The 15,503-nt window shown below is 39.3% G+C and overlaps 1 protein-coding gene across 5 annotated transcripts in view; it reads left to right on the top strand.

The window, feature by feature from the left end:
* dst (dystonin) overlaps nucleotides 1–15,503 on the top strand; it is a 338,403-nt gene that overhangs the window by 141,837 nt on the left and 181,063 nt on the right. For all 5 annotated transcript variants that reach the window (XM_079842865.1, XM_079842868.1, XM_079842869.1 and 2 more), the window contains 3 exons: nucleotides 4,413–4,508; nucleotides 4,594–4,721; nucleotides 13,482–13,575. In XM_079842865.1, the coding sequence (XP_079698991.1) occupies nucleotides 4,413–4,508; nucleotides 4,594–4,721; nucleotides 13,482–13,575 (318 nt within the window). The remainder of the gene's footprint in view (nucleotides 1–4,412; nucleotides 4,509–4,593; nucleotides 4,722–13,481; nucleotides 13,576–15,503) is intronic.

Below are 15,503 nucleotides of genomic sequence, written 5' to 3'. Positions count from 1 at the left end.
GGTTATGGGAAGTAAACCAGGTGGCTTTCCTTGAGGGGAAATCCATTCTGTATGATCAGGGTAACGCGCAGTGGCCTTCGTTCCCTAGTCATATGGAAGAAACCTTGGTTTCTGTCCCAAGGGCCAGTGTTGGGAGCGTTCTGTTGCCGGGAATCCGTTTCAACAGACGCCTCCCTCACTGGCTGGGACGTGGTCATGGCGGCCGCTTTGCGAGAGGTCTGTGGGAGACCAGGCATTTCTCAAGGCACATCTACTGCCTGGAAATGCTGGCGGTCTACAAAGCTCTGAGGAGCTTTTTCCCGGACCTCCGCGGCCACCATGTCCTGATATGGAAGTAAACCAGGTGGCTTTCCTTGAGGGGAAATCCATTCTGTATGATCAGGGTAACGCGCAGTGGCCTTCGTTCCCTAGTCATATGGAAGAAACCTTGGTTTCTGTCCCAAGGGCCAGTGTTGGGAGCGTCCTGTTGCCGGAAATCCGTTTCAACAGACGCCTCCCTCACTGGTTGGGGCACGGCAGGGGGGTTTGAGGTTGCGCCCTCTTTGCAGACTGGCGCATCACATCCTCCTGTGGTCCCAAGGGAAACTGTTGTCCATCAGGGCAATGTATGTCCCGGGGGTCCAAAATCAGGGAGCAGACATCCTGCTGAGGCAGGGGCTGAGGCCCGGGGAGTGGCGACTCCACCCAGAGGTGGTGGAGGCCATATGCAAGAGGTTCGGCCCAGTGGAAGTGGATCTGTTTGCGTCTCGAGAGACGTCCCACTGTCCACTGTGGTTTTTCCCTCACGCATCCAGCTCCGCTGGGGCTGGATGCCATGGTGCAGACGTGGCCGAGGCTGCGTCTGTACGCATTTCCCCCGATTGCTCTGCTCCCGGGAGTCCTGGAAAGGGTCCGTCGACAGGGGGTCAGTCTACTTCTGGTAGCACCCCGTTGGCCGACTCGAGTTTGGTTCTCGGATATCATAGCTCTGCTAGCAGGTCAGCCGTGGGAGATTCCTCTGAGGAGGGATCTCCTATCTCAGGCGGCGGGTACGATATTTTACCCCCGCCCGGAGATTTGGAACCTATGGGTCTGGCCCCTGAGGGGACCAGGTACATAGAGGCTGGCCTATCGGCGGAGGTGATAGAGACCTTACTCAGCTCCAGGGCTCCGTCTACGAGGAGACTGTACAGCCTCAAGTGGAATGTATTTTCCACTTGGTGCAGAGAACGTGAGGTGGACCCAGTTAACTGCCCAGTGGCTTCAGTGCTGGAGTTCCTCCAAGATCGTTTTTCTGCAGGGCTTACCCCGTCCACATTCAAGGTGTACGTGGCTGCCATTTCGGCTTTCCACACTCCTCTGGGTGATGGGCCTCTGGGTAGGCACCAGCTGGTTGTACAATTCCTCCGTGGGGCTCGGAGGATGAGGCCTGCGGCTCGGACCAGAGTTCCAACCTGGGACCTGGCAGTGGTTCTCGAAGGATGGCTGAGGCCCCCTTCGAACCATTGGAGTCGGCTGGACCAAAGGATCGGACTCTTAAGGTGGCTTTTCTCCTTGCCATTACCTCTCTCAGGAGAGTGGGAGATCTCCAGGCCTTGGCGGTAACGCCGACCTGCCTGGAGTTTGCCCCGGGAGGAGTAAAGGCCATCTTACACCCTAGGCCGGGCTACGTGCCTAAGGTGCCATCAAGGGTGGTCAGGTCATTGGTCCTGCAGGCATTTCATCCTCCGCCTCATGTGACGGCGGAAGAGGGGAGACTTCACCTACTCTGCCCGGTTAGGGCGCTCAGAGTTTATTTGGCGAAGTCTGCACAGTGGAGGAGATCACAACAACTGTTGGTGTGTTTTGGCTCACCTAAGAAGGGATTGCCTGCGTCTACTCAGACAATCAGTAATTGGATTGTCCAGGCGATTACCATGGCCTATCAGGTGCGCAGTTTGCCTTCACCTGTGGCCGTGAGGGCTCATTCCACCAGAGGCATGGCCTCTTCGGTGGCCCTTCTTTCTGGGGTCCCCTTGCAGGATATCTGCGAGGCGGCCGGGTGGGCTACCCCACACACTTTTATCAGGTTTTATAGCCTGGATCTCCCTACGACGCCTGGTGCTAGGGTGCTCCAGTCCTATCTGTGCCCGGTTTCCGGCTTCACACTAGGGCAGGCGCTACCCTTCGGTGTGGCCTAGTGGGTACTCGTTCCCCAAAGCGTCGTCCCGATGCAGTGCGAGTTCCCTCGAAAGGGAACTGCTCGGGTTATGTATATAACCCTTGTTCCCTGAGAAGGGGAACGAGCACTGCATCCCGACGCCACACCTTGGCGCGCCTGGAGCGCATGCTTCAGAGCAATTACTACCGCCATTACGTTCCAGCACCCCTTTTATACTTCCGGGTATGCCGTCACGATGACGTCATCACGCACGCCAATCGGATTGGCCTAGTTGGCATTCTGGTTTCAGATTCGCTGATGCTAAGGGAGTATCCCCAAAGCGTCGTCCCGATGCAGTGCTCGTTCCCCTTCTCAGGGAACAAGGGTTATATACATAACCCGAGCAGCTCTCCTGTCCTCATGTTGAGAGAGATGTTTTTTTAATTATTATTATTACATAACAAACAAGCAAGCCCAGCTCAGGTGAGAAAACAGTCACGCAAAAATAACATAACGCATCACTTTCCATAAATAGTAATGAAGTAATGCATTTTGTTACTTTTTAGGTGGTAATAAAAATAGTGTTACGCATTACTTTTAAAAGTAACTTTTCCCAACACTGGTGACAATTATGACTTTGTATGTCATAATGTCTCATAATTATAATGTTGTATGTCACAATTATGACGATTTGTGTCATTTCAACTTCTTGTCATAATGTTGACTTTATCTCATAATTTTGACTGTTAATTATGATACTAATTATACTAAGATGTCATAATTATAGTATGTAATAATTTCTATTTTGTCTCATAATTTTGACGTTTTATGTCATAAAGTCAACTTTTTAATCATAATTTTGATCTGGTATGTCATAATTATGACTTAGTATGTCATAATATCGACTTTTTTATCTCATGATTTTGACTTTTATTATGTCATAAAGTCAACTTTTTAATCATAATTTTCATCTGGTGATCAAATGTCTGATGACATCATAATTATGCTCAGTATGTAATACTTTCTACTTTATCTCATAATTTTGACTTTTTATGTCATAAAGTATGTCACAACTATGACTTAAGTCGAACTTATGACATACTACATCATAACCATGAGATATTATGTTATAATTTTGACTTTTAATGTCATAAAGTCAACTTTTTTATCATAATTTTGACCTGGTATGTCATAATATCAACTTTTTTTGTCAAAATTATGTCAAAATGATCACTTGGTATGTCACAACTATGACTTAAGTCGAATTTATGACCAACTACATCATAATTATGAGATGCTATGTTATAATTTTGACTTTTAATGACATTTCAACTTGTATGTCATAATTATGGCTTAGTATGGCCATAATTAATCTCATAATTATGATTTACCAAAACATGATTTTTTCCCTTATGAGCTTTCATATCTAATCATTTTGAACTGGTATGTCATAATTATGACTTAGTATGTAATAATATCCACTTTTTTATCTCATAATTTTGTCCTGATATTGTCATAATTATGCTCAGTGTGTAATAATTTCTACTTTATCTCATAATTTTGACTTTTTATATCATAATTTTGACTTTTTAATGTCATAATTATGTCAAAATTATCACTTGGTATGTCACAAGTATGACTTAAGTCGAACTTATGACATACTACATCACAATTATGAGATATTATGTTATAATTTTGACTTTTAATGTCATAATTTCGACTTTTATGTCATAATTACGATTTACCTAAACATGATTTTTCCCTTATGTGTTGGAAATGAGCTTCCATATCTGAATGACTAGTTCTTTTTCATGAAACTATCATGAAAATAATAAAAAAAGTATTTTCATTACGCAAAATATACAGTAATGTCTTTTTTTTAATTATCTAGAAACGAGAACTTTACATGTTTCGAGGGATAGTTTTGTGGTGAATCATTCCTTGGCCGTTTTTACATTTTGATTTATGAAATTGCGGATATATTTAAAGTAATAATTTGTCAGAAATCAGACATTTGCTGGCATGTATTTTCAGAGATCAGCAGCTGCTATCTTGCTAAAATTAAACATCACTTAGTGTATTTGAGCCTGAGGCAAATGACCTGCCCTCGCTCAGATGATTTACACGGGAAAGAGGTAGCGTCCCACTCGTGTTAAAAAACTATTAAAGACCGCAGGAGCAGCTCCATCTTCTCCTAGAGTAGAAGATGTGTCACTCACAATCCACTGGGTATGTTGTCTTTTCTTCTGTTCCGTGTGCTTTTGGTCTGAACTCACTGTTTTTAACTTCACAGGCACTTTATACTCAGTATCAGCAGTTTAAAGAGAATGAAATACCACCGAAAGAGAACGAAAAGACCAAAATCAAGCATCTCTACAGAATGCTAGAGGTTTGTATCTTTCGCTTCTCCTACATGTACAGCAATTGACACACATGTAGGGTCGTCTCAAGCTCTGCTGTATGTTGGGATGTAGGTGTGGATGGAGTTCGGTCGCATCCAGCTCCCTCAAGGTTGCCATCCTAATGATGTGGAGAAGGAATGGGGCAAGCTGATCGTGGCCATGCTGGAGAGAGAGAAGAGCCTGAGGCCTGAAGTGGACAGGTATGATTTACACACGCTATCTCTTCATCGCTATTTCTTAATGAAAGAATATGGGCGTGGATGACATGCTTTCCACTGAGGAATTCACATGACAATTTTGATCATTTTTATTATTATATCAAACTAGCAACAATACAAATTTTGACATTTGAGAGATTTATTTAGAACGTGTTGTACTTTTTATTCATTTATAAGGGTCAACTCTTTTGTGATTTTTATATTAAAGCTACACTGTGTAACTTTTTTTGTTTATTCTTAGCTAAAAACACTTAGTTCTTTCAAAAATATATGTGCTCATTAATGTATATTTACTTCTTTCAAGTAATAAAGTATTCTCGTAATTTTTATGCCATTGAAAATACATACGGGTGAGGGGTTCGAATGCGGGTCGCCATGTTGCCCCTCCATCTTGAAAGTACATTAGCCAAAGAGGGACATACCCGTAAATTCACGCTTCGCCTTTCACGTTTTAACACTCGATGGCACCGTGTCCAATGTGGACGAGGTTGAACTGGAAGCCATGTTAATCTTGGACTAAATCGGCCACCGTAGGAGTTAAAACGAAATCGGAATTGAGAGGAACAGAAACTAATATTCACTGGATGGTCATATACCTTTTCACCACTAGATGGGAAAATATCACACAGTGTAGCTTTAAGATATTTTAATATCCTATGTACTATATGGGTGATTCTTTTTGCTACAACTTTGCTGGTAATATAAAGATAAACAACATGATAAATAATCAATCAATGATTTTGAATAGCTGTTAAGTTTCCTCAAGACTTTTAGGCCTGCGAATACAGGTGCTGATCATATAATTAGAATATCATCAAAAAGTTGATTTATTTCACTTATTCCATTATAAAAGTGAAACTTGTATATTATATTCATTCATTACACACGGACTGATATATTTCAAATGTTTATTTCTTTTAATTTTGATGACTATAACTGACAACTAAGGAAAATCCCAAATTCAGTATCTCAGAAAACTAGAATATTGTGAAAAGGTTCAATATTGAAGACACCTGGTGCCACACTCGAATCAGCTAATTAACTCAAAACACCTGCAAAGGCCTTTAAATGGTCTCTCAGTCTAGTTCTGTAGGCGACACAATCATGGGGAAGACTGCTGACCTGACAGTTGTCCAAAAGACGACCATTGACACCTTGCACAAGGAGGGCAAGACACAAAAGGTCATTTCAAAAGAGGCTGGCTGTTCACAGAGCTCTGTGACCAAAGCACATTAATAGAGAGGCGAAGGGAAGGAAAAGATGTGGTAGAAAAAAGTGTACAAGCAATAGGGATAACCGCACCCTGGAGAGGATTGTGAAACAAAACCCATTCACAAAGAGTGGACTGCAGCTGGAGTCAGTGCTTCAAGAACCACTACGCACAGACGTATATAAGACATGGGTTTCAGCTGTCGCATTCCTTGTGTCAAGCCACTCTTGAACAACAGAAGCATCAGAAGCGTCTCGCCTGGGCTAAAGACAAAAAGGACTGGACTGCTGCTGAGTGGTCCAAAGTTATGTTCTCTGATGAAAGTACATTTAGCATTTCCTTTGTAAATCAGGGTCCCAGAGTCTGGAGGAAGAGAGGAGAGGCACACAATCCACGTTGCTTGAGGTCCAGTGTAAAGTTTCCACAGTCAGTGATGGTTTGGGGTGCCATGTCATCTGCTGGTGTTGGTCCACTGTATTTTCTGAGGTCCAAGGTCAACGCAGCCGTATACCAGGAGGTTTTAGAGCACTTCATGCTTCCTGCTGCTGACCAACTTCATGGAGATTTCATTTTCCAACAGGACTTGGCACCTGCACACAGTGCCAAAGCAACCAGTACCTGGTTTAAGGACCATGGTATCCCTGTTCCTAATTGGCCAGCAAACTCGCCCGACCTTAACCCCATAGATTTTCTATTGTAAAGAGGAAGATGCGATGTGCCAGACCCAACGATGCAGAAGAGCTGAAGGCCACTATCAGAGCAACCTGGGCTCTCATAACACCTGAGCAGTGCCACAGACTGATCTCCTCATGCCACGCCGCATTGCTGCAGTAATTCAGGCAAAAGGAGCCACAACTAAGTATTGAGTGCCGGACATGCTAATACTTTTCATGTTCATACTTTTCAGTTGGCCAAAATTTCTAAAAATCCTTTCTTTGTATTGGTCTTAAGTAATATTCTAATTTTCTGAGATACTGAATTCGGGATTTTCCTTAGTTGTCAGTTAAAATCATCAAAATTAAAAGAAATAAACATTTTAAATATATCAGTCTGTGTGTAATGAATGAATATAATATACAAGTTTCACTTTTTGAATGGAATCAGTGAAATAAATCGACTTTTTGATGATATTCTAATTATATGACCAGCACCTGTACTTCATTCTCCACATCTCGTGCACAGTCGTGTCCGCACAGTTTTCAAACTTTGGGACTCTGTCCCATCCTTCTCAAAGGATGGAGAAGGATATGCTGCTTTGTGTACTGTTCTTGATGCAGTGTGGCCCTGTCCCAAATGGCACCCTAAACCCTTGCGGTCTTCCTACGAGTCTGCACTTTCGTGACGTAATGACGCTTTGACTGTCGGAAAGAAGTCTGTTGCGGAGCTCGCACCAGTGTGGGCTCTGTAAAAGTGTGCATTGAGGCCGCATATCGACCACAAAGGGGGCGCTCGCGAGCACTTAACATGCGCACGCGGCAGCCATTGTAAGTAGAGCCCGGCCGATTTGTCGCTCTGCTGATTTTATCGGCCGATATGAGCCTGTTGCAGATATATCGGCATCTGCGTATATGCCACCAATATGAACGCCTGCCCATGTGTCTCACAGCGCACAAATATTCACACAAAAGTAAGTCAAAATGCCTTGTCGAGTATCATCGTAAACATAGCCGGTTATCTTACTAGTCACAACTGCTTTTTTACTCATCTTATGTTATGACTAGTCAGAATGGCAACTGTATATGGCAAGCCATGTTAAAGGGTTAGTTCACCCAAAAATTAATTATTCCATGATTTACTCACTCACAAGTCATCCTAGGTGTATATGACATTGTTCTTTCAGACAAACACAATCAGAGTTATATTAAAATTAATGTTCTGGCTCTTCCAAGCTTTATAATGGCAGTGAATTGTTGTCTCGTTTTTGAAGTCCATAAAAATGCATCTATCCATCATAAGAGCATCTATCCATTATAAAAGTGCATCTATCCATCATAAAAGAGCATCCCTCCATCATAAAAGTGCATCTATCCATCATAAAAGTGCATCCATCCATCATAAAAGTGCATCTATCCATCATAAAAGTGCATCTATCCTTCATAAAAGTGCATCTCTCCATCATAAAAGTGCATCTATCCATCATAAAAGTGCATCTATCCATCATAAAAGTGCATATATCCATTATAAAAGTGCATCTATCCTTCATAAAAGTGCATCTATCCATCATAAAAGTGCATCTATCCATCATAAAAGTGCATCTATCTATCCATCATAAAAGTGCATCTATCTATCCATCATAAAAGTGCATCCATCCATCATAAAGGTGCATCTCTCCATCATAAAAGTGCATCTATCCATCATAAAAGTGCATCTATCCATCATAAAAGTGCATCTCTCCATCATAAAAGTGCATCTATCCATCATAAAAGTGCCTCTATCCTTCATAAAAGTGCATCTATCTATCATAAAAGTGCATCTATCCATCATAAAAGGGCATCTATCCATCATAAAAGCGCATCTATCCATCATAAAAGGGCATCTATCCATTATAAAAGTGCATCTATCCATCATAAAAGTGCATCCATCCATCATAAAAGTGCATCCATCCATCATAAAAGTGCATCTATCCGTCATAAAAGTGCATCTGTCCATCATAAAAGTGCATCTGTCCATCATAAAAGTGCATCTGTCCATCATAAAAGTGCATCTATCCGTCATAAAAGTGCATCTATCCATCATAAAAGGGCATCTATCCATCATAAAAGCGCATCTATCCATTATAAAAGTGCATCCATCCATCATAAAAGTGCATCTATCCATTATAAAAGTGCATCTATCCATCATAAAAGTGCATCTGTCCATCATAAAAGTGCATCTGTCCATCATAAAAGTGCATCTATCCGTCATAAAAGTGCATCCATCCATCATAAAAGTGCATCTATCCATTATAAAAGTGCATCTGTCCATCATAAAAGTGCATCTGTCCATCATAAAAGTGCACTAATGGGTAAGTGTGTCCAAACTTTTGACTGGTACTGTACTATAATATACACATAAACGATACCGGCCGATTATACCGATATCAGAATTGGCATCGGTCCCCAAAAACCCATACCCGTCTGGTTCTAATTGTAAGACCACAAGACCGAGAGTACATGTGGAGTGTGCCATTTGGGACAGGGCCTGTGTTGTTTTGTATTGCTCTTCTTCAACTGCTTCACAATACAACACAAATGCGTATTGCCACCTAGTGGACTCTTCTGTCTAAACATTCACTTTGCACATGTTGTGTTCGTTGTTGATTTTCATTTATGATGGAAATGTGCAGAATAAATTTGGTAAAGTGTTATATATTTGCACAAATCATTTTACACTGGACTGCTTCAAGTCAGGCGGGACATGCTAGTCATTGAGTTGAATCAATGTAAATTGAATAAATGTATCCACTAACCGTTCGGAAATGTCCGGTTGCATTCTCAAAGTTTTAACTTCTTCCTGAGTCTCTCCATCAGTGTCTGACTCTGGTTTGAACATGTAAGGCTCATCACCGTTTCTGACCATTTCTGACGTTTTGGCTGCGTGAGATTCTCCAGTTTTGTTGTTGCAGGAGTATCCAAAGCATGAGCTGTAAAGGCTCCGCCCTCTTCTGGAAAGGAGGCGGGGAGCAGCAGCTCATTTGCTTTTAAAGATATACACACAAAAATGGCGTGTTTTTGCTCACACCCGAATAGGGGCAAATTTGACATGTTATAATTAGGGCTGTCAAAATTTTAATCGCGATTAATCGCATCCAAAATAAAAGTTTGTGTTTACATAATATATGTGTGTGTACTCTGTTAATTATTATTTATATATAAATACACACACATTCATGTGTACATTTAAGAAATATTTGCATGCATATACTGTATATACATTTATATAATCTATAATCTATATAAATATAAATGTTTTATATATAAAAATAACATTTTTTTCTTAAATATATACATGCTTGTGTGTGTATTTATATATAAATAATAATTAACAGAGTACACACACATTATTTTGGATGTGATTAATCGCGATTAATCTTTTGACAGCCCTAGTTATAATAAATTATCTTTGTTGTATTTTGAGCTGAAACTTCACAGGCACTCGCCTTGAAGTCAAGAGATCAAGGTTGGGCATGTTAGCATGTTCCAGTTAGCTCTTGCTGGTAGATACTTTGACTTGTATTGAAATTTTAGAAAGCTGCCATAAGCAAAGATGGCAGATTTCAAATCTGGTAAGCCCTACAACAGCCAAGTAACTGCCATTGAAGGCCTTCTCCAGAGACTGTAGTCCAGCCTGCTATAGTGTAAACACTGTGGTGCTGTCAAAGCATTGCTCTGTTTGTTTGAGCATCATAACCAGCTCCACATAGCAACCAATGCTGGAGTTTGTGGGCGGGACCATTTGTTCCTCTGATCAGTGGAGATGGAGGGAGTCATTCGGCCTATTCATAAAACATGAGCAGAATGGTGATCTGTCAATCATTTATGAATCCATTCTTACCTGAACTGTCAAAGAATGCACTGAAATTATTTGCTGACGAAATCAATGATGCTGAAATTTGTTCTGTTTATGTTTCATGAATTATGGCCATTGTTTTTACAACTATATATATATATAAACATTACCATTTTTTATGTATTTGAATGAAGTCTCTACTCTCTTAATCTACCCAAGGCTGCATTTATTTGATCAAAAATAAAGTAAAAACAGTAATATTGTGAAATATTATTATGTTTTTTCTATTAGAATATGGTGTAAAGGGTAATTTATTCCTGTGATTAATCCTGAATTTTCAGCATCATTACTCCAGTCTTGATCACATGATCCTTCAGAAATCATTCTAATATGATGATTTACTCAAGAAACAGTTATGATTATTATCAATGTTGAAAACAGTTGATGCAATACATTTTTCTGGATTCTTTGATCAATAGAAGTTCATTGAACAGCATTTATTAAAGCATTTATTAAATAGGAATCTTTTCTAACATTATAAAACTGTCACTTTTGATCAATTTGAAGCTGCATTATTTCAATTTTTTCAGTAAAATATCAAAAAACCACTAGGCCAGTGTTTTATATTTTGTTCAGTTGAGTAATATCCCAAATGTTTCAAACTGTTTGTAAATGGTGAGATGCTATTTTAGCCGAGGAACCGGGACGTGTGAGGGCGTGGCCTGTCGATGACATCATATCCGCGTTCCCCTCAGTTTCTGGTTTTATTCTGCAGAAACGCTTTCCTCTCAATGCAGTGTGAACAAGTGTCATAGCAGAGTAACGCCATCCCATCATCAACACACTCAGATGTGTGTAATATGATCAGCAGAGCTGCGTTACCTCACACTCATGAGCGGAGGAGCGGAAGTGGCGACTGTGGCTTCATAATAAAAGTCCCGCTGCTCACGAGGCGTGTGTTGCGTTCATCTTATGAACAATCGCTCCAGCGGTTCCTCAGCTCCACAACACTCGCTCCTGCTCTGCTTCACTACAGTAACGTTAATAATCACATCCACATGATTTCTGCCCGAGTCCTGTCCTGATTCTTTCCCACCGGCTGTGTGTAGAGCACTTGTCCAAAGATTCTGCGCTCAAACGGGCCGTCATCAAACTACGCCTTTGTTTTGAATAGGCGACCTCTAGCTTTAATGCATCCTTGATTAATAAAAGTATTAATTTTTAATCTAACCACAGATGTTTGGATGGTATCGTTGTTTCCACAAAAATACGAAGCAGCAAAAACTGTTTTCAACATTGATAATAATCATAAATGTTTCTTGAGCGGCAAATCATCATATTAGAATGATTTCTGAAGGATCATGTGACACTGAAGACTAAAAATTCAATGTACATATTCACATGGAAAACAGCTGTTTTAAATTACAATAATATTTCACAACATTCCTGTTTTTACTGTGTTTTTGATTAAATAGATGGTGCCATAATTAGTGAGCATAAGAGACTTCTTTCAAAAACATAAACATTTTTAATGTTTCCAAATTTTAAATATATTTGTATTATATTGCCCAGCGCTGTTGTGCACCAGAGATTAGTTTTGTTCAGATTTGACTGTCGCACATGTGCAATTCACAGCTGTATTAAAGGATTAGTTCACCCAAAAATGAAAATTCTGTCATTAATGACTGACCCTCATGTCGTTCGACACCCGTCAGACCTCCGTTCATCTTCAGACACAAATGAAGATATTTTAGTGTAAATCTGATGGCTCTGAAAGGCCTCCATTGGCACAATGTCACGGTTCACTCTCAAGACCCTTAAAAGGCACTAAAGACGTCGTTACAAAGTCCATCTCACTACAGTGGTTCTACAATAACTTTATGAAGTGACGAGAATAGTTTTTGTGCGCAAAAAACCCTAAATAAAGACTTGTATAGTGATGACGATTTCAAAACACGGCCTCATGAAGCTTCGAAGCGTTAAGAATCAGTGAGTCAAATCATGATTCGGATCGCGTGTCAAACCGCCAAACTGCTGAAATTTGGCGATTCAAACTGCTGAATCGACTCACTGATTCATAACGCTTCAAAGCTTCATGAGGCCTTGTTTTGAAATCGTCATCACTATGTAAGTCGTTATTTAGGGTTTTTTTGCTCACAAAAACTATTCTCGTCGCTTCATAAAGTTATTGTAGAACCACTGTAGTGAGATGGACTTTGTAACGACGTCTTTAGTACCTTTTAAGGGTCTTGAGAGTGTAAAGTGCATTGAGCCAATGGAGGCCTTTCAGAGCCATCAGATTTACACTAAAATATCTTCATTTGTGTCTGAAGATGAACGGAGGTCTGACGGGTGTCGAACGACATGAGGGGAAGTAATTAATGACAGAATTTTCATTTTTGGGTGAACTAACCCTTTAACTCATGGTATTTATGTGAAAACATGGTGTTGGAAATCACCTGGAAATATATGGAAATCACTTTTAATATTTATTATTGCTTTCATTTATACTGCGATTATATAACAACAGCCATAAATGATTGAAAGGACAGTGAAGGCATGTGTTGTCAGGTGCGGCGCACCCACGTCTCACAGTCTAAACCTGCGCTGGATCAGGATCATGACATGAAGAGTTTCCCCCGGGGCTAATGTTATTGTGGGCTGGCTCTTCTGCCACCGCTCTGAGCCTATAAATATCAGTGGCTGGAAGCGAGCTCCGTCAGAAGGGTTGTAGATGGCCGGTGGGGCGTCTGCTGCTGATGGAGGGGTGGTAAACGCCATTCTCTGGGCCGGTTAAAGACATTGTCAGTCTGTTATTATGATGCACAGCAACCTGGTGTACTGCAGTAGCACCTCTTCAGTGAGTGACAGCACTCTAACCAGCCTGAGCTCCGCAGAAAACCTGCTCTCACACGAGCCTCTGTCCAGCACCCCGCTCTACCTCAATAACAGCTCTGTGTATGGACCCAGGTGAGGGAGACACACGCGCTTCAGTCACTGCAAAACCTGCCCTGGTGTTTGACTCTGTCTTGTTTCTTCCGTAGACTTGAAATGCTCCAGCAGATTGCAAACAGAGTTCAGCGAGACTGCATAGCCGGAGAGGACAAACTAGCGCTCGCACGGACGGCCCTTCAGTCGGTGAGTTCAGACGGGTTTCCTTATTAATAATCATATTACAAATATTAGCAAATTGTAAAAGCATCTGCTAAATGCATAAATGTCCTGGTTTCCATTAATTATCAAATACTTCTAATTAGGCCAGTGAAGTAAGACATATCAAATCTTAATATGTTACATAATTTCACCTTTCTCAAGTAAATTTATATTTATTATTTAAGGATAATTTTTTTGTATGTTTAGATATAATTTTTTTTGCGACAGTCATATAATCTCTGGTGCACAACAGCGCTGGGCAATATAATAAAAATATTAATAGTTAACTTTTTTTTAATGTTTTTGAAAGAGAGGCTCCATTTATAAGATCCAAAATGCAGTAAAAACAGTAATATTGTGAAATATTATTACAAATTAAAATAGCTATTGTCTATGTGTATATATAGAGAAATGTAATTTATTCCTGTGATCAAAGCTGAATTTTCTGCATCTTAGTTCAGTGTCACATGACCCATCAGAATCATTCTGATTATGAATTATTATGAATATGTTGGAAACAGTTGTGCTGCTTCATATTTTTGTGGAAACCTTGATCATTTTTTTTATTTAATGAATATAAAGTTCAATAAACAGCATTTATTTTACTTTTCTAACATTATAAAATCACCTTTTTTTATCAATTTAGTGCACTCTTGAAGAATAAAAAAAGTAATTTTACCTCAAATGTTTCAATGGTATTATTGTTTCCACAAAAATGTTACGCAGCAAAAAATTATATCATAAATATTGGTGATGCTTTATTTTACATTGTCCTTGTTACACATATTACATATACTTACTATAGTAATAACTATAAATTATGCATAACTACATGCCAAAAACCAAACCCTAACCCTATAGTAAGCACATGTAGTTAATCAATATTACTCAGTACTTAAATGTGTAATTAGTGTAACAAAGACACCTTCAAATAAAGTGTAAACCAAAAAGTATTGCATTACAAGGATAGACATGAGTAATAAATAACATAAAATTGCATAAATTATTCCTGAACTGACCAAACACATTTAAAGGGTTACATTAAAACATACTTTTTAACATTAGACATACATTTGTTGATGTTTAATCCACTATTGTTTTATATATGATTGTCCTATAGTCTATATAATTAATTACGGTAACACTTTGTCCTTTTTGTTACATATACTTACATTAGTAACAACAATACATTATGCATAATTACTTGCAACTAACCCTAACCCTATAGTAAGTACATGTAGTTACTTAGTACTTAAATATAGAATTACACTGTAACACTGACACCTTAAAATAAAGGGTAACCAAAATGTTTCTCGAAAATATTAAAGAAGAAAATATTTAAAAAATATATGATTGGACATTTTCCGGTGGCAAAGGTATGCCGTTTATGATTTTCTTATGATGGAAATCTGAAAGAGTATGAATATCTCCTGCAGGATGCCAAACAAAGACACCTTCAAATAAAGTGTACACCAAAAAGTATTACATTATAAAGGATAGACATGAATAATAAATATAAAAAATGCAATCAATTATTCTTGAACTGACCAAACACATTTAAAGGGTTAAACATTAAAACATTAGACATACATTTTTTGATGTTAAATCCACTATTGTTTTATATATGATTGTTCTATAGTCTATATATATCAGAAATAACTCATTAAATTACTGAAATATTAAGAGTAATCCCTTACTTTACTTTTTTAATGGAAAATAATAAAATAAAATAAACAGTAATTAATTACGGTAACACTTTATGTCCCTTTTGTTACATATACTTACAATAGTAACAACAGTACATCATGCATAATTACTTGTAAATAACCCTAAACCAAACCCTAACCCTATAGTAAGTACATGTAGTTTATTAATATTACTCAATACTTAAATATATAATTACACTGTAACAA

This window comes from Gobio gobio (assembly GCF_949357685.1).
Source record: "Gobio gobio genome assembly, chromosome: 18".
NCBI lineage: Eukaryota > Metazoa > Chordata > Actinopteri > Cypriniformes > Gobionidae > Gobio > Gobio gobio.
This window is presented reverse-complemented; position numbering and strand designations above follow the sequence as displayed.